The 23,540-nt window shown below is 29.1% G+C and overlaps 2 protein-coding genes across 7 annotated transcripts; both read left to right on the top strand.

The window, feature by feature from the left end:
* Positions 1 to 1,034: 1,034 nt before the first annotated feature.
* Positions 1,035 to 9,178, top strand: LOC18108549 (transcription factor bHLH162). Of its 2 annotated transcripts, XR_008058233.1 has the most exons (4): positions 1,035 to 1,239; positions 1,492 to 1,833; positions 1,930 to 2,194; positions 9,119 to 9,178. XR_008058233.1 is itself a non-coding variant. In XM_006371489.3 (3 exons), the coding sequence occupies exons 1-3, from the start codon at positions 1,078 to 1,080 to the stop codon at positions 2,074 to 2,076; spliced, it is 651 nt and encodes a 216-aa protein (XP_006371551.2). In that variant the 5' UTR covers positions 1,035 to 1,077; the 3' UTR covers positions 2,077 to 2,291. The 2 variants fall into 2 exon arrangements, 1 of the variants encoding a protein (XP_006371551.2); XM_006371489.3 differs by lacking the exon at positions 9,119 to 9,178 and having other exon boundaries at positions 1,930 to 2,291.
* LOC18108547 (transcription factor bHLH162) lies at positions 7,956 to 16,781 on the top strand. Of its 5 annotated transcripts, none has more exons than XM_006371488.3 (4): positions 7,956 to 8,167; positions 8,419 to 8,760; positions 8,857 to 8,912; positions 16,412 to 16,781. In XM_006371488.3, exons 1-4 carry the CDS (start codon positions 7,985 to 7,987, stop codon positions 16,500 to 16,502), a joined length of 672 nt encoding a protein of 223 aa, XP_006371550.3. In that variant the 5' UTR covers positions 7,956 to 7,984; the 3' UTR covers positions 16,503 to 16,781. The 5 variants fall into 5 exon arrangements, with proteins under 5 accessions (XP_006371550.3, XP_052305591.1, XP_052305589.1 ...); XM_052449631.1 differs by lacking the exons at positions 7,956 to 8,167; positions 8,857 to 8,912 and adding exons at positions 8,174 to 8,325; positions 16,084 to 16,259 and having other exon boundaries at positions 8,419 to 8,584; positions 16,356 to 16,781; XM_052449629.1 differs by lacking the exons at positions 7,956 to 8,167; positions 8,419 to 8,760; positions 8,857 to 8,912 and adding exons at positions 8,174 to 8,325; positions 15,918 to 16,259 and having other exon boundaries at positions 16,356 to 16,781.
* The last annotated feature ends 6,759 nt before the right edge of the window (positions 16,782 to 23,540 follow it).

The following is a 23,540-nucleotide window of genomic DNA, read 5'->3' as shown; positions in this document are numbered from 1 at the left end:
GGACCATACAAAGGTACGAAGTTAACCTAATTACAAAAGTGGATGTTTTTCCTTACAAGATTGTAGTTTCAAATTACTTTAATTTGCAATAATTATTAGTGTTTGGGAATGTGTTTGAAAAGTATTTTTAAAAAAATTTAAATTTTTTTATTTTAAATTAATATATTTTTGATATTTTCAAATTATTTTTATATGCTGATCTTAAAAATACTCAAGATCTTGTTTTTTCATATATCTTGTTAGAAAATAATACAATTTTTAAGTGGCAGCATCCTCTTTTCTCATAATAAAAATAAAAATTAGTGTGTTTATAATAAATATTAGTATGTGTGAAAAGAAAAAAAAAACTAAAGTTGCATGGTTCATGTGTTTACAATCTAATTAGTGTGTTTACAATCTAATTAGTGTGTTTATAATGATCCCGAAGCCAAGGAAGTCGACCCCAGTGGGAATTCTCATGGAACCCAAGACCGTGAGGCTTCGACCAAGGTGCATGGTGCATGTGAAATGGGTCCCGTGGGACCTCGTCCAGGAAAATTAGAAACAAAATACGGTTAAATGTCTCAAGACAAAATGTTTGATATATATATATCAAACATTTATAGAATTAGATAAAATTGGATAATATTCTAATAAGAAAATACCGTGAATTCTAAATTATAAATGGTTTCTCTCTTACATTATCGAAAACATGTTCGTCATGCTGTGTTTTTAAAATAAACTTGAAATTTTAAATTATTTTTTTTATATTTTTAAATTATTTTAACGGGTTTTATAATAAAATAAATTAAAAAATTAAAAAGACAAGCATAACCAAAATCAATAAAAACCCCATCCATTAAACTAAAAAATAGACAGGTAAATTGCTACTCTAGATTCCAAATTGGCAGCTGATGATGTAGAGGATGACAAGGCAAAGTGATGACCATTACGTGACGATTGCTTTGATGACCTCAGTCCAAATTAATTTTTTTTTCTTGGACTTTTCGGGACCTGTCTAGATGGTGTCTATAAAGATATGCCAAGTAAATGGATCTGCCATCTTCACTCGTCTGTCTGAGGTTTCCGAGGGGAGTCATGGTTGCAAAAACTGGAGGGACAATAATGCAGAGTAGGAGTGGTAGGTCTAATATTTCTTCTACAAAAACAGAGAGGAAAGTCGTTGAGAGAAATAGGAGAAATCAAATGAAAAGCCTTTACTCCAGTCTCAATTCTCTCCTCCCTAATCAAAACTTCAAGGTTCTCCATCTTTCACTCTCTCTAAATTCATGTCTTCTTGTATTATTTCATTCTAGCATGCTGCCTTTAACCTCCCATGAAGAGGCCAAGCTGTCCTTGCTCTCATGTTATTGCAGACAGATTATTGCGTTTGGATTAGAAAGATTTGGGATTTACAAGTTGCGTTTGGATGATATTTCTTGTTCTCTTTTGTTTCTTGAATTGGCAAAATTATTGAAAATATTTTTCCTTTTGCTGTGGGTATATATGCAGGAAGCACAACCTCTGCCTGATCAGATAGATCGAGCAATAAACTATATAAAGAGTCTGGAGGAAAAGTTGGAGAAAGCCAGGGAAAAGAAAGAAAGCTTAGCAAGAAGCAGAAAAAGATCATATACATGCACTTTTGATCCTATATCAAGTGCTGCATCAAAATCACCTCAGCTAAAAATCCATGAAATTGGTTCGGCTCTAGAGATAGTTTTGACAAGTGGGCTAGGTAATCAGTTCTTATTTTATGAGATTATTAGCATTCTTCATGAAGAAGGTGTAGAAGTTGTCAGTGCTAATTTTCAAGCTCTTGGAGATTCCTTTTTCCATATAGTCCATGCACAGGTAATAATTATATTTGATCCATTATGCTGATTCATTTCTAATCCTCAACGTGTTTTCTTGACAATTGGATGATCAATTTGAATTTATTTTGCGCAGATGAAGGGATCTGCTGATGGTTTTGGAGCTGCAAGAGTAACTGAGAGGCTGAACAGGTTTATTAGTGGATCCACAAGTGAAATAGAGTTGGATTCAGAGCTATGGGATTTTGCAGTTCATCATCCTGAGACTAATTGGGAATTCTAAACAGTACTAAAGCACCAAACTTAGCATAAAATGATAGTAAGACGCTTGGCACTACAGTTTGGAATTTGAGTTCAATTTCTTGAAATCTGTAAGATATATAGATGTTAATTAGAAAGAGGTTTACACATGTATGGTAATATCCTGTATAACAACGAAGGCTTGTTCCTTGTTGGTTTTCCATTCAAGTTTGATACCACTTTACACTTTCTTTTGAATTTCTTTAGAGCAACATATTTCATTCTGATGAAACTGGTATGATCTCTAGAATTACTTAGTGAAATCATGCTAGAGAAAGTAATGTTTTGAGTGCAATATGGGAAACACTTAAATGGCATCAATATATATTGGTGGATTGTATCTTCCTCAATTCTATAGGAGGAATTGTAAGAGAAGAAATCTGTGTGCATGTAACATGTTTTGGCTGTTTGTCATCTGATCATGAGCATTGTGTGTTCTAGAACCATGAACTTTCAGATAGTCATTTTATGTATCAAAAAAGTGTTTCTTGCATTCGTTTCCTCACGAAAAAAATTTCAAGTTCTTGGAAAACTGATTTTAATTGCAACCATAGAACTCAAGTCTTCATATATGCATAATCTAGAGTATAATTTTGTTTCAACTAATACTCTACTTTGATAGCAGTATATAGTTAATTAGTAATGGGAATCGGCCTAGGTAGGTTGATTTTTGTTAAATATATCTTGAAGTATATTTTTTTAGAAAAAAGATGAGACTCAATAAGGGTAGAAAGATGAAATTCATGAAGAACATGTTTGTTTTTGTTCTAATTTATTACCAGAAAATTAGGTAATAACAACAAAAATATCAACATATTTTTTTATAGATATAACTATGGAAAGTCTTCATCATTAATTTTAATGAAAATAGCGACATGATATTTTTTATCTGCAATTTCTGATAAAATAAAAATAAAAAATAAAAATTAATAAAAATTCTATGGGGAATTTTGTTGATATTATTTAAAAAATTAATAAAAATCTTGTGCCCTCAATTATGGCAGGATTGGAAGCTATGAAACCAAGCTTGATGGGAAGCTATGAAACCAAGCTTGAAATAAGGAGACAAGTCATATATTGATTGGATAAGAAAAATGAGGAATTTAAGAACTTGTATATGAGGATATAATATTTTTTTTTATTCAATTTTAAAAATTATGCTGGTTGAAGATGTGGATTGTAATTAAAAAAAATGGATACCAAGTAAAAACAATGAATAAACTACAGGAGAGGTCAATGCAATATATATATCAACCATCAACTAGATGGATCTGGTCAAAACAAAGTTGATTTTTTAATTATTATTTTTCAAAACAAAATTATTTTTACATTTAAAAGAAAAAATCATTAACCTAAATTAATCCACCCAACTTGTGATCCAAACTTGACACCGAGTCTAATTTAATAACTATAATTTTTTAGATAGACAAACATGAAATTTTTATAATATAATTTGCACTTTTCCAATTTTTTAGTATTAGATAAAATTTGATAATATTATAATAAAGAAACACGAGTACAATAAAAAAACTAATTGGGGTAGTGTGGATGAGAATAGTGTAATTATCATTTTTCCATTCCAAGAAGAAAACTTTGTAAACTCCTATGTAAACATAAGATTAAAGATAATAAAACTATGATAAGTAATAGAAATTTAGGATGAAAATAAATATATAAATAATAGAAATAGTAATAAATGAGATGTACAATGGAGGGGATGACCTCCATAAATAATTTTAAAAATGTATTATTGAAGTTAGAATGAGGATCATGAAAATTAGTTGAAAATTCATAACATTTGAGAAATCGGTAATAAGTTTCAAGAAGAATAAGAAAAATTTCAAATAAATATGTTTTAAGAATGAGAATATAATTTCAAGGAATAATAATGAAAATGAGAAATAAAAGTTACGAAAGAAATGCACGAAAACGTATTGATGTAAACTCTAGGTAAAACAATCGATAATATTATTGTGAAACGATAATAAGTCCGTAAATGAAATAAATGATAAAAAAAATTTTGGAATAAGAAAATGGTCTCAAGAATTTAATGGAATAACCGATATCATTCGTGTAAGGATTTAACAAGAAAACTTAGATTTTGGTGTAAAATCACATACTGCCTAGTTTTACAGTATTGAGCATAACTCTCAATCCAATCATTGAATCGGGCTGGAGTTTTATATGGAGTCTTCTAATGTATGATTCTACCTTGGGTTAAAATTATAAGGCAACCAGAGTTTAGGAAGGCCTCGCGACTATTGGTCAAACATAAATATAGAAAATTATACATGAATTCAATAAAGGTTTTTTTGGTAAAGTGAACAAAAAATTTCTTCTTTTTCTCCTTCATAAGCTTCAGGACAAGGCGGCATGATAAAGGGAGATAGTTTAGAGAGAAGCTAGGGAGAAAACACATTGAGAGTAGGAATTATAGTAGCTATATCCTGCTTTTCACCATTGAATTAGGATGCTTTTTATGTATGTTGTTCTTATCAATGTCATATGAATTCTGATCGGGAGGATTTTAAACATCACACTTCATTTAAGAGATATTACTGACTGGAAATATCTAGAAAAAACCATTTGGGATAGTCTCAATTGTCGGTTGTTTTCTCCTTTATACACCATTGGATGGTTCTGGATTTTGGATAAGTTATTCTTTCAGGCATGCTCTAAATTCTGTACGGTGAAGATATGAAACAAACACTCTGGAAAAAAAATAGTTCTTCCTAAACAATAGGTTTTAAATTTTTAGGTTAGTTCAATTTTTGTTCTGATCTAAAGAGATTTAACCATTGGATTTATTTGAAATTTTGGATATGTTATGTTAAACATGATAATGTATAACTTCACTAATGTGATTAATTGCATATTTAGTTTTTAGAGAGGAATGGTGGTTTGAATGTCTGCTTACAAACTCATTATGCATTGTTCTAACTCATTAATTACTATTTTGACTTAGTATTGTAGCAACTCAGGAACTATTATTTCATAAGTGATTTTTATGGTTCATCCAGAAAATTTTGGTTTAAGGTGGTAAATGTGTTAATGAAGATGTTAAATGAATGAATTTAGTTAAATTGTAAAAAAAAGGAAAGGAAATCCATGTGTTCTTTTAACACCTTCATTAACACATTTACAATTTAATTGTTAAAAAAAGTGTTAAAGAAAGCACAATTTTCCTTTTATTCTTTTTCACAATTTAACTAAATCCATTTATTTAACACCTTTACTACCCTAAACCAGAATTTTTCAGATGAACCATAAAATTCACTTCTAGAGTAACAGTTCCCAAGTTGCTATAATACTGAGTTGGAATAATAATTTATGTTGTTGGAACGGTTCATAATGAGTTTAAGAACAATACATTCAAACCATCATAACTTATTGCAAACTCAATATTTGAGCATTCCAATGATGAAGTTATGCATCATCATGTTTAACACAACATATCAAAAATTCAAATAAATCCAATGGCTAAATCTCTCTATATCAAAAAAACAAACTAAACTGACCTGAAAATTAGAAACCTACTATTTAGAAAGATCAATTTCTAGTTGGATTGTTTGTTTTAGAACTTCATTATTCAGAATTTAGAGCATGTCTGAACAAACAACTTATCCAAAATTCAGCTCAATCTAGTGATGGACGTAGGAGTAAACGGTCGATGACTAAGACTATCTTAAAAGAGTGTTTTTCTAGAAATTTTCCACCAGCAATATCTCTCATATGGAATCTGATGTTGACACTCCCTCCTATCAAAATGTAGAATACATTGAGAATAACAAAATACCCACAAATTAGCTTAATCCAACAATAAACGATAGAGATATGGTTATCGAAGTTCTTGCCTCCAATGTGTTTTCTCTCTAAACTCACCCCCTATATCCTTCCTTGGACTGAACTTTATAAAGGAGAAAAAAAAGATATTTTCTAGTCATTTTACCAAAAAAATCTATGTATAATTTTATGTAATTTTATTGAACCAACAATACTTTTGCGAGGCTTTCCTGAATTTCAATTGTCTTGAAATGTTAACCCAAGGTAGAACCATGTATTAGAAGACTACGTGCAAAATATAAGTCTGGTCTAATGATTGAATTAGGAGTTATACTCGTTATTATAAAACTAGTTAGTTGGTGATTTTATGCTAAAATTCAAATTTTCTTGTTCAATCCTTGCACGAATCATATTAATTATTCCACTAAATTCATGGGACCATTTTCTTATTGTAGAATATATATTTTTTCCTTTTCATCATTTATTTCATTTAACAGATTTATTATTATTTCATATTAATGTTATCGATTTTTTACCTGAGATTTACACCGACACTTTTTCATGTAATTTTTTCTAAACTTGAATTCCTCATTTCCATTATCATTCCTTGAAATTATTTTGTCATTCTTAAAACACATTTATTTTAAATTTTTCTTATTTTTTTATCCATCAAAACTCATTAATGGTTTCACCAACATTATGAATTTTTAACTAAAATTCCTAATTCTTATTCTAACTTCAATAATATCTTTTTAAAATTATTTATGGAAGTCGTCCCCTCTATTATACATCCTATTTATTATTATTTTCATCATTTATTTATTCTTTTCAACTCAAATTTTCATTACTCATTAAGATTTTAGTACCTTATATCATATGTTTACATGGAGGTTTACATTATCTCCTCCTTACAAATATTTTGTCCCTGTAATCTCAATGTGTGTGTTGAGTTGCATTAACTCTTTCTCTTATCACTTACATTCTCAATTCGTTTTTTTTACATGGATTAATTACTCCTTTATTCTTTTTTTACCTTTCAAAAGACAAGATGTTAAATCAATTTCTATACTTATCTATACATGGAAAAATTGAATTGATTGTAACAGCAAGATTTTTTACATGACCTTGAATTTATCTGCAATGACAGAATTTATTATGTAAAGAATTAAGGGATCATCATGGAAAAGTTTAAAAAAAGAAATTAAATATACCACAATAGCAGAAATTTAATAATAATAAAAAAAGACGTGATCATAAATATATAATTTATTAAATGACTTTGAATTTGTTTACGATAACATATGATAAGGGTTATTCAGTTTTTTTATATATATTTAAAGTACAGTATAAAGTTTATATTGACCTTAAAAGCAAGATTAATCATGCTTGCATCAAAGTTTTCTTAATATTGTCTATTTTTTTTATCAATTTATTTATTATCAATTTATTTGTTTTATTTATATTATTTAAATTAGCTAGATTTATTAAATTGAGTCAAGTAAATAATTTTAATTTTTAATTTTTTTTTAAATCTCTTACATTTTGTCAATATTTTTTTGTTATGATTGAAAAAAACAAAATATCCAAGGTATGAGTCAGCTCTAGATTCTAAATGATTTTTCTCTCACATCATCAAATCAATCAAAACTCCCTTCCATTACAAGAAAAGGAGACAGGTAAAAATCTACTCTAGGATTCCGAATTGGCAGCTTATAATAGAGAGAGGATGACAAGAGGATGACAATACAAAGTGATGTCCAATGCGTGACGATTGCGTTCATGCCCTCAGTCAGTCCACTGCTTTCTTACTTTTTCTTTTTTTCTTTTTATCTTGAACTTTTCGTTTCTTTTCATGGAAGCTGATGAAATATTTATTATTTTTTAAAGTGTTTTTATTAAAAAATAAATTTAAATAATATTTTTATAATTTTAAAAAAATTAATTTTAATACTAGTGTGTCAAAATAATATATATATATATATATATATATATATATAAAATTTAAAAAAATTAATTTTTTTTAAAAATGAATTTTCATAGAATATTGTTTAGATGGTGTCTATAAATATTTGTCAAGTTAATGAATCTGGCATCTTCACCCTTCTGTTATGAGGTTTCCGAGGGGAGTCATGGTTGCAAAAACTGGAGGGACAATAATGCAGAGTAGGAGTGGTAGGTCTAATATTTCTTCTACAAAAACAGAGAGGAAAGTCGTTGAGAGAAATAGGAGAAATCAAATGAAAAGCCTTTACTCCAGTCTCAATTCTCTCCTCCCTAATCAAAACTTCAAGGTTCTCCATCTTTTACTCTCTCTAAATTCATGTCTTCTTGTATTGTTTCATTCTAGCTTGCTGTCTTTAACCTCCCATGAAGAGGCCAAGCTGTCCTTGCTCTCATGTTATTGCAGACAGATTATTGCGTTTGGATTAGAAAGATTTGGGATTTACAAGTTGCGTTTGGATGATATTTCTTGTTCTTTTTTGTTTCTTGAATTGGCAAAATTATTGAAAATATTTTTCCCTTGCTGTGGGTATATATGCAGGAAGCACAACCTCTGCCTGATCAGATAGATCGAGCAATAAACTATATAAAGAGTCTGGAGGAAAAGTTGGAGAAAGCCAGGGAGAAGAAAGAAAGCTTAACAAGAAGCAGAAAAGGATCATATACATGCACTTTTGATCCTCTATCAAGTGCTGCATCAAAATCACCTCAGCTAAAAATCCATGAAATTGGTTCAGTTCGAGAGATAGTTTTGACAAGTGGGCTAGGTAATCAGTTCTTATTTTATGAGATTATTAGCATTCTTCATGAAGAAGGTGTAGAAGTTGTCAGTGCTAATTTTCAAGCTCTTGGAGATTCCTTTTTCCATATAGTCCATGCACAGGTAATAATTATATTTGATCCATTATGCTGATTCATTTCTAATCCTCAACGTGTTTTCTTGACAATTGGATGATCAATTTGAATTTATTTTGCGCAGATGAAGGGATCTGCTGATGGTTTTGGAGCTGCAAGAGTAACTGAGAGGCTGAACAGGTTTATTAGTGGATCCACAAGTGAAATAGAGTTGGATTCAGAGCTATGGGATTTTGCAAATCATCCTGAGACTAATTGGGAATTCTAAACAGTACTAAAGCACCGAACTTAGCATAAAATGATAGTAAGACGCTTGGCACTACAGTTTGGAATCTGAGTTCAATTTCTTGAAATCTGTAAGATATATAGATGTTAATTAGAAAGAGGTTTACACATGTATGGTAATATTTCATTCTGATGAAGGCTTGTTCCTTGTTGGTTTTCCATTCAAGTTTGATACCACTTTACACTTTCTTTTGAATTTCTTTAGAGCAACATATTTCATTCTGATGAAACTGGTATGATCTCTAGAATTACTTGGTGAAATCATGCTAGAGAAAGTAATCAATATGGGGAACACTTATGGCATCAATATATATTGGTGGATTGTATCTTCCTCAATTCTATAGGAGGACTTGTAAGGAAGAAATCTGTGTGCATGTAACATGTTTTGGCTGTTTGTCATCTGATCATGAGCATTGTGTGTTTTAGAACCATGAACTTTCAGATAATCATTTTATGTATCAAAAATGTGTTTCTTGCATTCGTTTCTTCACGAAAAAAATTTCAAGATCTTGGAAAACTGATTTTAATTGCAACCATAGAACTCAAGTCTTCATATATGCATAATCTAGAGTATAATTTTGTTTCAACTAATACTCTACTTTGATAGCAGTGTATAGTTAATTAGCAATGGGAATTGGCCTAGGTAGGTTGATTTTTGTTAAATATGTCTTGAAGTTTTTTTTTTTTTAAAAAAAAAGACGAGACTCAATAAGGGTAGAAAGATGAGATTCATATGAAGAACATGTTTGTTTTTGTTCTAATTTATTACCAGAAAATTAGCTAATAACAATAAAAATACCAACATAATTTTTTATAGAAATAATTATGGAAAGTCTTCATTAGTAATTTTCAATGAAAATAGCACACAATATTATATTTGATAAAATAAAAATAAAAATTAATAAAAAATTTATCAGGAATTTTGTTGATATTATTTAAAAAAATGAATAAAAATCTTGTGCCCTCAATGATAGCAGGATTGGAAGCTATGAAACCAAGCTTGAAACAAGGAGACAAGTCATATATTGATTGGATAAGAAAATTTAAGAATTTAAAAGTTATATATGAGGATATAATATTTTTTTATTCAAATTTAAAAATTATGGTTGTTGAAGATGTGGATTGTAATTAAAACAAATGGATACCAAGTAAAACAAAAATGACTAAACTACAAGAGAGGTCAATGTAATATATATATATATATATATATATATATATATATATATATATATATATATATATATATATATATAACCATTAACCAAGTCGATCTGATCAAAATAAGATTGTTTTTTTATTATTATTTTCACATTTAAAAAAAAAGATCATTAACCTAAATTAATCCGCCTAACTTGTGATCCAAGCTTGACACCGAGACAGATTTAATAACTATGAGTTTTTAAACAGACAAACATGAAATTATTATATTATAATTTGCACTTGTACAAGTTTTTAGTATTAGATAAAATTGGATAATATTATAATAAAAAAATAAGATTACAAAAAAAGAAATTGATTGGGGTAGTGTGGATGAGAATAGTGTAATTATCATTTTTCCATTCCAAGAGGAAAACTTTATAATCCCCCTTGTAAATATAAGATCAAAGATAATAAAACTCTGATGAGTAATAGAAATTTAGGATGAAAATAAATACATAAATGATGGAAATAGTAATAAATAAGATGTACAATGAAGGGGATGACCTCCATAAATAATTTTAAAAATGCATTATTGAAGTTAGAATGAGGTTCAGGAAAATTAGTTGAAAATTCATAACATTTGAGAAATTGGTAATAAGTTTCGACAAATAGAAGAATAAGGAAAATTTCAAATAAATAAGATTTAAGAATGAGAATATAATTTCAAGGAATGATAATGGAAATGAGAAATAAAAGTTAAGAAAGAAATGCACGAAAAAGTATTGGTGTAAACTCTAGGTAAAATAATGATAATGTTATTGTGAAACGATAATAAGTCTGTAAATGAAATAAATGATAAAAATAAAAAAAATATTTTGAAATAAGAAAATGATCTCAAGGATTTAATGGAATAATCAATATCATTCGTGTAAGGATTTAACAAGAAAACTTAGATTTTGGTGTAAAATCACCTACTGTCTAGTTTTACAGTATTGAGTATAACTCTCAATCCAATCATTGAATCGGGCTGGAGTTTTACATGGAGTCTTCTAATATATGGTTCTACCTTGGGTTAAAATTATAAGGCAACCAAAGTTTAGAAAGGCCTCGCGACTATTGGTCAAACATAAATATGCATGAATTCAATTAGGGTTTTTTTTTTAAAGTGACCAAAAAATTTCATCTTTTTCTCCTTCGTAAGCTTCAGGACAAGGCATGATAGAGGGAGATAGTTTAGAGAGAAGCTAGGGAGAAAACACATTAAGAGTAGGAATTATAGTAGCTATGTCCCACTTTTCACCATTGGATTAGGCTGTTTTTTCATGTATGTTGTTCTTATCAATGTCGTATGAATTCTGATCGGATGGATTTTAAATATCACACTTCATTTAAGAGATATTACTAGCTGGAAATATCTAGAAAAAACCATTTGGGCCTGTCTCTGTTGTTGGTTGTTTTCTCCTCCATACACCATTGGATAGTTCTGGATTTTGGATAAGTTATTCATCCAGGCATGCTTTAAATTCTGTACGGTGAAGATATAAAACAAACACTCTGGAAAAAAATATAGTTATTCCTAAACAATAGGTTTTAAATTTTTAGGTCAGTTCAATTTTTGTTCTGAACTAAAGAGATTTAACCATTAGATTTATTTGAAATTTTGGATATGTTATGTTAACCATAATAATGTATAACTTCATCAATGTGATTGATTGCATATTTAGTTTTTAGAGAGGAATGGTGGTTTGAATGTCTGCTTATAAACTCATTATGCATTGTTCTAACTCATTAATTACTATTTTGACTCATTATATTGTAGCAACTCAGGAACTATTATTTCATATGTGATTTTTATGGAACTATAGCAAATGAATGAATTTAGTTAAATTGTAAAAAAATAAAAGGAAATCCATGCATTCTTTTAACACCTTCATTAACACATTTACAATTTAATTGTTAAAAAAGTGTTAAAGAAAGCACAATTTTCCTTTTATTCTTTTTCACAATTTAACTAAATTCATTTATTTAACACCTTTACAACCCTAAACCATAATTTTTTGAATGAACCATAAAATTCACTTCTAGAGTAATAGTTCTCAAGTTACTATAATACCGAGTTGGAATAATAATTTATGTTGTTGGAACGGTGCATAATGAGTTTATGAGCAATACATTCAAACCATCATAACTTATTGCAAACTCAATACTTGAGCATTCCAACGATGAAGTTATGCATCATCATGTTTAATATAACATATCAAAAATTCAAATAAATCCAATAGCTAAATCTCTCTAGATCAGAAAACAAACTAAATTGACCTGAAAATTAGAAACCTACTATTTAGAAAGATCAATTTCTGGCTGGATTGTTTGTTTTAGAACTTCACTATTCAGAATTTAGAGCATGTCTGAATGAACAACTTATCCAAAATTTAGCTCAATCCAGTGATGGATGTAGGAGTAAACGATCGGTGACTAAGACTATCTTAAAAGGGTGTTTTTCTAAAAATTTTCCACCGGCAATATCTCTCATATGGAATCTGATGCTGACACTCCCTCCTATCAAAATGTAGAGTACATTGAGAAGAACAACATACCCAAAAATTAGCTTAATCCAACAATAAATGATAGAGATATGGTTATCGAAGTTCTTGCCCTTAATGTGTTTTCTTTCTAAACTCACCCCCTATATCCTTCCTTGGACTGAACTTTATAAAGGAGAAAAAAAAGATATTTATTAGTCATTTTACCAAAAAATTCTATGTATAATTTTATGGAACCAACAATACTTTTATGAGGCCTTCCTGAACTTCGATTGCCTTGAAATTTTAACCCAAGGTAGAACCATGTATTAGAAGACTACGTGCAAAATATAAGTTTGGTCTAATGATTGGATTGAGAGTTATACTCGTTATCATAAAACTAGTCAGTTGGTGATTTTATGCCAAAATTCAATCTTTTTTGTTCAATCCTTGCACACAAATCATATCAATTTTTCCACTAAATTCATGGGACCATTTTCATATTATAAAATATTTTTTTTTCTTTTCATCATTTATTTCATTTAACATACTTATTATCATTTCACACTAGTAATGTTATCGATTTTTTACCCGGGATTTACACCGACACTTTTTCATATAATTTTTTCCTAACTTGAATTCCTCATTTCCATTATCTGAAGTTATTTTGTCATTTTTAAAACATATTTATTTTAAGTTTTTCTTATTCTTTTATCCATCAAAATTCATTAATGGTTTCACCAATATTATGAGTTTTTAACTAAAATTCCTAATCCTCATTCTAACTTCAATAATACCTTTTTAAAATTATTTATGGAGGTCGTCCCCTCTATTATACATTCTATTTATTATTATTTCCATCATTTGTTTATTTCTTTTCAACTCAAATTTTCATTACTCGTCAAGATTTTATTACCTTATATCCTATGTTTACTTGGAGGTTTACATTCTCTCCTCCTTACAAATATTTTGTCCCTGTAATTTCAATGTGTGTGTTGAGTTTCATTGACTCTTTCTTTTATCACTTCCATTTTATCATTAGTGTTTTTCATCTGTTATTGCACCACTCCCTTCATAGTTCCTAAAACAAAACAAGTTATTTTATTAATCATTAGTGTTTTTCATCTGTTTTTGCGTCATTTTTTACCCACTAAACTTTTATTGATTTATTTTGACTCTCATGGCCTCATTTACAGCTTACAAATAGAAATTATCAATCCCAAGCATTAATTCTTCCCAATATTGCTTAATTAAATTATCCATAATTTCCAATTCTTTTGAATTATACATAACTCATACTTCAAAATATAATATCTCTAGTTGTTGTGGCTAGATTAACATTTAGTATATTAAATCCGCCATTGCAACGAATTTTATTTTTTATTTTTCTTTTTAGTTTCGTCATTGTGGACAACTCAATTTTTCCTTATTAAATTAAATTAGGTCAGGTAATAAATTTTATTGTTACAGTCAGTTCAATTTTTTCTTATTAAATTTCTGGTGTCGTGGTCTGTTCAATTTTCATTTTTAAACTTTTCCATGGTAGCCCCTTAATTTCTCACAAAATAAATGTTGTCGTTGCAAACAAATTCTTGGTCACATAAAATTTTTTGTTGTTACGATTAATTCAATTATTTCCTTATTAAATTTCTTCTATTACAGTCTATTTATTTTTTTAAAAAAAACTTTTCCATGATGGTCCCTTAATTTCTCGCATAATAAATTTTGACAAATTAATAATAAAAATTTATGAACAAATGGAAACGAAACCCAAAGAGGATGGAATTGGGTATTTTAGCTGAGAGGTAAAAATTAGTGAACTGATAACTATTTATTTGAGCTATTTATGTACACGCGCCCACGCATGTTATTGTTATATCTTTGGGGTGAAATTTGAATTTGACTATAACAACATAATTTATTATGTGACATTAAATTTGTTTATAGTGATGAAATTTATTATGTGAGAAATTAAAGGACCATCATGGCAAAATTTAAAAAGAGAAATTGAATAAACCATAATAGCAAAAATTTAATAAGAAAAAATTAACTTGACTGTAAATATATAATTTATTAAGTGACCTTGAATTTGTTTACAGATGATAAGGGTTAATTGGTTTTATTTTTTTAATCAATTTATTTATTTTATTTAAATTAACTAAATTTATTAAATCGAGTCAAGTAAATAATTTAATTTTCAATTTTTTTTAAAAAAGAAACTCTTACATTTTCTCAATATTTATTTTTATGATTGAAAAAATAAAGATACCCAAGGTATGAGTCAGCTCTAGATTCTAAATGATTTTTCTCTCACATCATCAAATCAATCAAAACTCCTTCCATTAAAATGAAAAGGAGACAGGTAAAAATCTACTCTAAGATTCCGAATTGGCAGCTTATAATAGAGAGAGGATGACAAGAGGATGACAACACAAAGTGATGTCCAATGCGTGACGATTGCGTTCATGCCCTCGGTCCACTTGCTTTCTTACTTTTTCTTTTTCTTTTTTTTATCTTGAACTTTTCGTTTCTTTTCATGGAAGCTGGGATGAAATATTCATTATTTTTTAAAGTATTTTTATTAAAAAAATAAATTTATATAATATTTTTTTATTTTAAAAAAATTATTTTTAATACTAGTATGTCAAAATAATATATATATATATATATATATATATATATATATATAAAACAATTTAAAAAAAATTAATTTTTTTAAAAATGAATTTTCATAGAATATTGTTTAGATGGTGTCTATAAAGATATGTCAAGTAAATGGATCTGCCATCTTCACCCTTCTGTTCTGAGGTTTCCGAGGGGAGTCATGGTTGCAAAAACTGGAGGGACAGTAATGAAGAGTAGGAGTAGTAGGTCTAATATTTCTTCTACAAAAACAGAGAGGAAAGTCGTTGAGAGAAATAGGAGAAATCAAATGAAAAGCCTTTACTCCAGTCTCAATTCTCTCCTCCCTAATCAAAACTTCAAGGTTCTCCATCTTTCACTCTCTCTAAATTCATGTCTTCTTGTATTATTTCATTCTAGCATGCTGCCTTTAACCTCCCATGAAGAGGCCAAGCTGTCCTTGCTCTCATGTTATTGCAGACAGATTATTGCGTTTGGATTAGAAAGATTTGGGATTTACAAGTTGCGTTTGGATGATATTTCTTGTTCTCTTTTGTTTCTTGAATTGGCAAAATTATTGAAAATATTTTTCCTTTTGCTGTGGGTATATATGCAGGAAGCACAACCTCTGCCTGATCAGATAGATCGAGCAATAAACTATATAAAGAGTCTGGAGGAAAAGTTGGAGAAAGCCAGGGAAAAGAAAGAAAGCTTAGCAAGAAGCAGAAAAAGATCATATACATGCACTTTTGATCCTATATCAAGTGCTGCATCAAAATCACCTCAGCTAAAAATCCATGAAATTGGTTCGGCTCTAGAGATAGTTTTGACAAGTGGGCTAGGTAATCAGTTCTTATTTTATGAGATTATTAGCATTCTTCATGAAGAAGGTGTAGAAGTTGTCAGTGCTAATTTTCAAGCTCTTGGAGATTCCTTTTTCCATATAGTCCATGCACAGGTAATAATTATATTTGATCCATTATGCTGATTCATTTCTAATCCTCAACGTGTTTTCTTGACAATTGAATGATCAATTTGAATTTATTTTGCGCAGATGAAGGGATCTGCTGATGGTTTTGGAGCTGCAAGAGTAACTGAGAGACTGAACAGGTTTATTAGTGGATCCACAAGTGAAATAGAGTTGGATTCAGAGCTATGGGATTTTGCAGTTCATCATCCTAAGACTAATTGGGAATTCTAAACAGTACTAAAGCACCAAACTTAGCATAAAATGATAGTAAGACGCTTGGCACTACAGTTTAGAATCTGAGTTCAATTTCTTGAAATCTGTAAGATATATAGATGTTAGAAGGAAGTTTACACATGTATGGTAATATCCTGTATAACAACAAAGGCTTGTTCCTTGTTGGTTTTCCATTCAAATTTGATCTCACTATACACTTTGTTTTGAATTTCTTTAGAGCAACATATTTCATTCTGATGAAACCATACTTTTAAGGTCTGGTCCAGTGCGGTTTAAGGTCCAAGTTTCAGGTTTTGACTAGATTATCAGGTCGTTTAAGTCAATTGTTCTTTTAGAAAATCAAAACAACGTCATTTTAGTAATAAAACAAAAAATAAATAAGGATCAACGGGTTGCAACCGAGTTTTTGACAGGATTTTGCCGGGTCAACCGTGTCGCTGGATCAACCTGCTGGGTCATACCGAACTTTTTTGTTTTCCTGTTTTTTCTTTAACTTAGCTCGGTTCTAGTTCCGGATGGATCTGTCAAGTCAGGCTGGGTTAAAACTATAAATGAAACTGATACATTTGTGATCCGAAACGCTTAAATGGCATCAAGGACTATATCTTCCTCAATTCTATAAGAAGAATCTAACATTTTCTAGTAAGGAATTCTTACAAAAGGATCCATTTGAGAAATCCAGATTTTATGGAGACAAAACTGATATAAAAATTGTTTGGAGGAAAAAGTAATACTACCGAAATATTTCGGACTATGTTTGAGGTTTCCCCTACTGCTAATCATTAAAGCTCCAGAAATGACTTGTGTGGTTAGAGAAAGCTCGATCAATTGTTTTTTTTAAAAAAATTTATTTAAAAATTTATTAAAATAATATTTATTTATTTTTAAAAAATAAACATATTAATTTAAAAATAAATTAAAAAATTAAAAAATTTTAAATTTTTTTAAAATACAAAAACAAACAAAACCGATCTCTTGAATCATTGATATAAGGTTTTATAAATAGTATGTTATATGTAGAAATAAAATTCCTTGCTTAATTTTGAGTTACCATTTTGGAAGCAAAAGCAATTGTTCTACTTTAGCATCACAAACTCATATTTAGATGAACAGATCATCCAATTCAATTTTTGAATAATAATTTTTTTAAAATAAAATCAGCACCAGTCAAATTCCAGATCGATTCATAGGGGAGACAGATTTAATAAATATACTACTTGGTTTATTTATGACCTCATTCTCGCTTGATTCTATTTATTAATGAGTTGACAGGTTTAATAATTATTTTTTTATTTATGATCTATTCATTTTATTAAGGTTTGTTTTGTTTTGAAATCAAAACATGTTATACTTTTTCTCAAAGCAATTTATTATAGACTTCATTATTTTTTAAATAAAAAATAATTGTTTGAAATACAAAAAACAGAAGAAATTTAAAACGCGTGGAAAATTTATTGCACCAATCTATAGTGGAGTTTTTTTATAATTTAGTCCTTAAAGTTTATTTCTCTCATCCTTTTATGCCTACCTTCATTACCAATTTATCAAAAAATGTTAAGCAAGGTCATAACTGGAAAAAACAAAAAAAAAGGAGACAAGGTGTGCAACAAGGAGAAATTGAGTGGTAATTTAAAAAATGGGTTGAAAACTTCACTTTGCCATTTTACTTTTTAAATGATATCAATTTGGTCCCTCAATATTTTAAAAAATAAATTATGGTATAAAATTTTATTTTTCTTATTTTTCAGTCCATGGTTTAATAAAGAAGAGAGAAACTTCTTAAATTTTAATTGTAAAGAGAGATTGATTTTAGTGTCAATAAGTTTCATTTAAAGATAAGAGTTTATTCTGGGTTATTTTCCCAACACCTTGTTTGAGATGGTTGATTTGAGCATGAGAAGTTTTTTAGTTTGAGATCAATTTTGGTATTTTGGGCTGTTTTATAGGTTATATGAGGTCATTGATATGTTTGTCAAGGGAGTGTTTTCTAAATGTTTTGGATGAAAATCGAGTTTTTTATAAGGAAAAAAAAAGACATTAACCTGGATTTCTAATAACCTTTTGGTTACTTGAAATTAGGCCAACAGATGACATGTCATCAACTTATTTCTTTCTCAAAAATAAACAAAAAAATGCTCACACACCTGGAGTTTTTTTTAGCCTGGGTGCATGGGTCTAGGTTGAAATGCTCGCGCTCTTGGGATTTTTTAAATATGAGCACACTGGCCACCTAGTTTAAGTTTGCCTGCCTAGATCATTTTTTGGTCATTTGTTTTGGTTTTTTGTACCTATATTTTTACTTAGATTTACGAATAAGATTTCATCATTTTTTATGTTAGGAGGCATTCTTTCTTTCTTAAATTTTTCTTCCTTTAATTTTATTCAATCACTTTCTTTTGTGTGTTATTTTTATTATTGTTCTTTTTAAATAAAACATTGATTCTAATAAAAAATGTTATTAAATATATAATTGAGTTCATAGCCCGTGTTTCTAGATCTGATGTAACAACCACATCTATTTCTCAAGTTTTCAATTTAGTTTTTGGTTACATATTATTTATATTTTACTTGGTTTTTATATAAAATTATAACATTTTTTTAATATATGCAATATTGCGTGATATTTTTTCTTTGATTTTATTCAATCGTTTTAATGTGTGTGTTTGTTTCTATTATTGTTTGATTAAATAAATAAATTATTCTAAAAAAACAAAGTTATTAAACACAATTGTGTATATAAATCAACTCAAAATACTATTAAAATAATTATTTCAACCTCCCAAAGAATATTTTGATATCTAAAACTATATATTTTTAAACACAAATCAAGCTTAATAATCTGGTTTTTATTTTTCAATTTAAAATTTCTAACTCTTAAAAAAGTCAAATCTAGTGATGATTAAGATTAAAATTGATACAAATAATAAACTCATATTGCTAAACCCTTTTAATTAGTTTAGTGATGGTATCATGGTTAATATTGGTTGAAATCTAAGAGAGAGATCACTCATCATAGTTCATATAGTAAATTCAATATATATATAAGGGATTTCAATTAAAATTAAAAAAAATTAAAGGGTCTTTATATTAATTGTTGCATATAATAAAAGAGATGTTAATCTATAAAAAAGAGTCTCTATCTCAATGATCAATAATTTAAGATGTTTGTATGATTCACCTAAAAACAAATTAGTCATTAAAATTTACAAAATAACTTTGTTGCAACTGCACATTGAACAATTCATTAGAATTGAAATATTGAAAGGGTGGTAGAAATACCTTTGATTATTATTTCTTTTTTACTTATTTTTTTATGATATTTGTGTATTTTTCAAAGAAAAAAAATCATTTCTTAAACCATTCATGTAGTTTCTTAGATAAGATTTTTAATTTCTTTAAAAGATTATTTAATTTAAGCTATGTTCTTAATAATAATTATAATTTGAGTGATTTTACTAACAACAAAACTTACGATTGATTACTATATAATTGGATGCTGGATGCCGGTGATGTTAATCTAGTATTAATTTTTAATTTTAAAATTTAAGTTTAATCCCTCGAAGAACTAAATATTTTGTAGTGGTATTTCTTCCTGCTCAGCTAAGTGTTTGCCAAGAATTTCTGGGCTAAAGCTCGGTAATCTTCCTGTTAGATATTTAGAGGGCCCAAAATTTAATTTTTTTTTATTATTAAAAACTAAATTTTTTTTATATTTTGAATTGTTTTCATACACTGATCTCAAAAATAATTTTTAAAAAATAAAAAAAATATCATTTTGATATATTTTTACATGAAAAATATTTTAAAAAACAACCACAACCACACTCTCAAACATGTTATTAGACTCTCTCATTTCACGAAAACTTGACTTTATTAATAATGAATTCGTCAAAAAACAATTCATATAAAAAAAATAATTTTATTTAACTGATAATTTTTGTACTTGTGTTGATCCTAATAAATAATCCCCTTGAACAATAAACCTTCAATATTTAAGTTTTTTTAAATGAAAAATGCATAAAAATTCAATAAAAAATAAAATAAAATTTTTATGTGTTGAGAAGAGATTCGTGTTATTGTGTTGGTGAGCCTCTCCTCACTTGATTGGATTCCACGCTTAAATCAAGAAATTATTCTTTGATTTACGCTACTGTAGCTTAGCGATAGGATATCGTAGCTTAGCTTTTCAGCTGATAGGGTGATGCTTTATACTTTATTTCTCCAGTGTGAACTAGAGAGCGATAAAAATAGATTCAATAATGTAAAATAATATTTTTATAATAACACGCGTGTATCACAAAAATAATACTGAGAGGGGGCTGCTTGTGCGGCCCTCGTTTCTGGGCTGCAAGCAGCCTGCAGCCCAGACCGCAGACAAAAAGCTGTCTGGACTCTGGAGCCCAGGCCGAAGACCTTTCTTTTTCTTTTTTCTTTTTCTGGTATCGTCAGTTGATTGCAAGCCTCTCTCGGATAAAATTTATGTGAAGCTGCAACGTTAGGCCTAAAAATGTTTTCTTATGTAGGAAGATTACAGTTGATCTCTTCAGTACTTTTTAGTGTTCAAAATTACTAGAGCTACATCTTTGTCCTTCCATCCAAGGTGGTGAGGCTTGTAGAAGAAGTGTAATTCTCTTTTCTAGAAAGGTAAAGATGCTTCTGCTCGTAGTGCCAAAGATGCTTGGAGCATTGTTACTCTCCCTAAACAAGAAAGAGCATTGGGATTGTTAAGGATACTGTATAAAAGCTGCTGATTAGAAAGAGCATTGGGATTGTTAAGGATACTGTATAAAAGCTGCTGATTGGAGTTCACCCACCCACGGCAGCAGCTGTGTTTAAGCCTTTGATATAAAGAAAGGTATATATATGGAGAGAGAGAGGGAACCTTACTGTTACGTTTTGACAGTATGTTATTTCACTCAATACCTTTCTTTATAGAGATTAAAGAAATTAAAAGAATGGAATGTTGCTGTTTTTCTAAGAAACATTTTGTATATTGTTTTCAATTATAGATCCTTGTGGGTGGCCTGGATGCAGTCTTACAAACTTAAGGGTGTCTGTGTTCGGAGTTTAAAAATCCTTGCTGATTGTTCCTGAATGTGGAGACAATTGCTGGAATTAAGAAGTACTGCCTGGTGTTTAATTGAGCATATTATTGGTAATTAAAAAGACACTCATCTTTGGTAGGATTTCTAGCATCTTTTGGGCCTTAAGAGAAAAATCTTGGAGCGAGACTTGCTAATGAATCGAGAGGTCCTTTGATGCCAAGGTGGTAGTTGTTAATATTGCCCACAATGATTGGTTTTGGACTCCTACAAGATCTGATGCTATGGTGGTTGTGTAGAGTGCCATTTGCAGTGCTGTTTATCCCTTTAAATTCGATGATTATATCATTTGGAAATGGAGTGCAGATGGAAACTACTCTTCCAAGAATGCTTGAAATTTTGTTAGAAGCAAAGGAGTTTATAATATATTGGTATAAACTAATACGAGCCCTTATGATGAAGTCGGAAAAAGATAAAAATAGGATTTTTCATGGTGGTCTCTTGGACTGTTGGTGTGGCTGAGCTTGATTGTAAGTTCACGAGCATTCTGACAAAACAAGATTTTTGTTGAAACATAAGACCCTTTCATGTTTTAAGTCAGTAAGTATAAAAGGGGAATAGTGTGTATGAAGAAAAATACATATTAAAAAAAAAATTATAGGCTAGGCTTAGAATGACATGGCTTAAATATAAGTGAATGTTCCTAGTTTTCAATGGCTAAGTGAAATTTTGGCCAAGAATGGGATCTAGATTTTGTCATATGACTAGCTAGGTGTATTTTATACACTTAGTTCTCGAACTTTTTTTTTATATACAGGGAAGGAGATGTATCATTGGTAGTGAAATTAGTGTGCTATCATTGGCTAGTATTGGCGTAGAAAATGGTACTTGTTCTTCATAGTAAAAGTTATGTGTGCGGAGGAAAATTATATGAGAGCGGTTTCTAAAAAAAAAAAAAAAATAAATAAATACTTAAAAGAGCATGCCCAAGTAGGATTTAACAGACCAAGATCGGTATTGTTCTCATACTGAAATTCCAACTATTCAGGCTGGAAAGCCAGGTTAGAAAAAGTCAAGCTGTTTGGGTTGACCCAAAAGACTAAATTATTATTATTATTATTATTTTAATGTGAGCACTATCATTTTTCTTCTAAATCCTTTAAATAATCATATTTAAAGGACTTTAACCAGCCAGAGTCGAAGAAGAAATTGTTTGCTATATAAACTTTATCTTTGTTTGCATGAAAAGTGTTACCTTTATGGCCTTTATTAACGTGAGAGTGTTTCCTGCAAAGGGACGAGATTTTATAAAGTTCTAGTAGAGAAAAATTTTATCCAGAAAATAAAAAATACTCTCATGAAAGCAATGTTAAAGTATTGTTTCAATACATATCTCACAATAGAGATTTTTCATGGAGTCATGTACGGAAATTTCAATGAAAATATAGATATATAAAGAATTTAATGAAGATATAGAGATTATACCATGAATATTTTTCATGGAGTCATGAGATTTTAATGGAGAAATTGAGATTTTGCAATAGAGATTTTTCGGAGAGTCATGCAGAGAAAGTCATTGTTTTTATTCAAAAAATTTAAAAGATGAAGATATAATTTTGAAAATTATTTGATCTTGGTTAACATATCAAAAAAGATTTTTCTTTGTTTGCTCATGTTGCATATCTCTTTCCTTATCAATATATATATTTTTTTCGGGACATAGCATTCATTAATATTATTATCACGATCACGGTGAAAATAAAAAAACTTAATATATATCATTTATCGTGTTTGTGCCACAGTTCAATGAATGTGGATACCACACGAAATTATTGGTGGAGAAATTAGTTTATCATTGGCTGGTCCTCGTGATTTTATTGGTTGTTGTATCATCGGTAGAAATAATTATGATGGTCATTGTCATTGCATAAAATATCTGCTTTACCTTACAGAAATTGTGTTCATGAATAGTTTACGGACACGGCTTCTAGAA

This window comes from Populus trichocarpa, chromosome 19, assembly GCF_000002775.5.
Source record: "Populus trichocarpa isolate Nisqually-1 chromosome 19, P.trichocarpa_v4.1, whole genome shotgun sequence".
NCBI classification, from domain to species: domain Eukaryota; kingdom Viridiplantae; phylum Streptophyta; class Magnoliopsida; order Malpighiales; family Salicaceae; genus Populus; species Populus trichocarpa.
This window is presented reverse-complemented; position numbering and strand designations above follow the sequence as displayed.

What these genes read in the sequence shown, in the direction of transcription:
- LOC18108549 (XM_006371489.3), top strand. Translation starts at nt 1,078, where the DNA reads ATGGTTGCAAAAACTGGAGGGACAATAATGCAGAGTAGGAGTGGTAGG. An exon ending in TCCCTAATCAAAACTTCAAG is followed by an intron (nt 1,240 to 1,491) that starts GTTCTCCATCTT and finishes GTATATATGCAG; the next exon opens with GAAGCACAACCTCTGCCTGA. An exon ending in TCCATATAGTCCATGCACAG is followed by an intron (nt 1,834 to 1,929) that starts GTAATAATTATA and finishes TATTTTGCGCAG; the next exon opens with ATGAAGGGATCTGCTGATGG.
- LOC18108547 (XM_006371488.3), top strand. Translation starts at nt 7,985, where the DNA reads ATGAGGTTTCCGAGGGGAGTCATGGTTGCAAAAACTGGAGGGACAATA. An exon ending in TCCCTAATCAAAACTTCAAG is followed by an intron (nt 8,168 to 8,418) that starts GTTCTCCATCTT and finishes GTATATATGCAG; the next exon opens with GAAGCACAACCTCTGCCTGA. An exon ending in TCCATATAGTCCATGCACAG is followed by an intron (nt 8,761 to 8,856) that starts GTAATAATTATA and finishes TATTTTGCGCAG; the next exon opens with ATGAAGGGATCTGCTGATGG.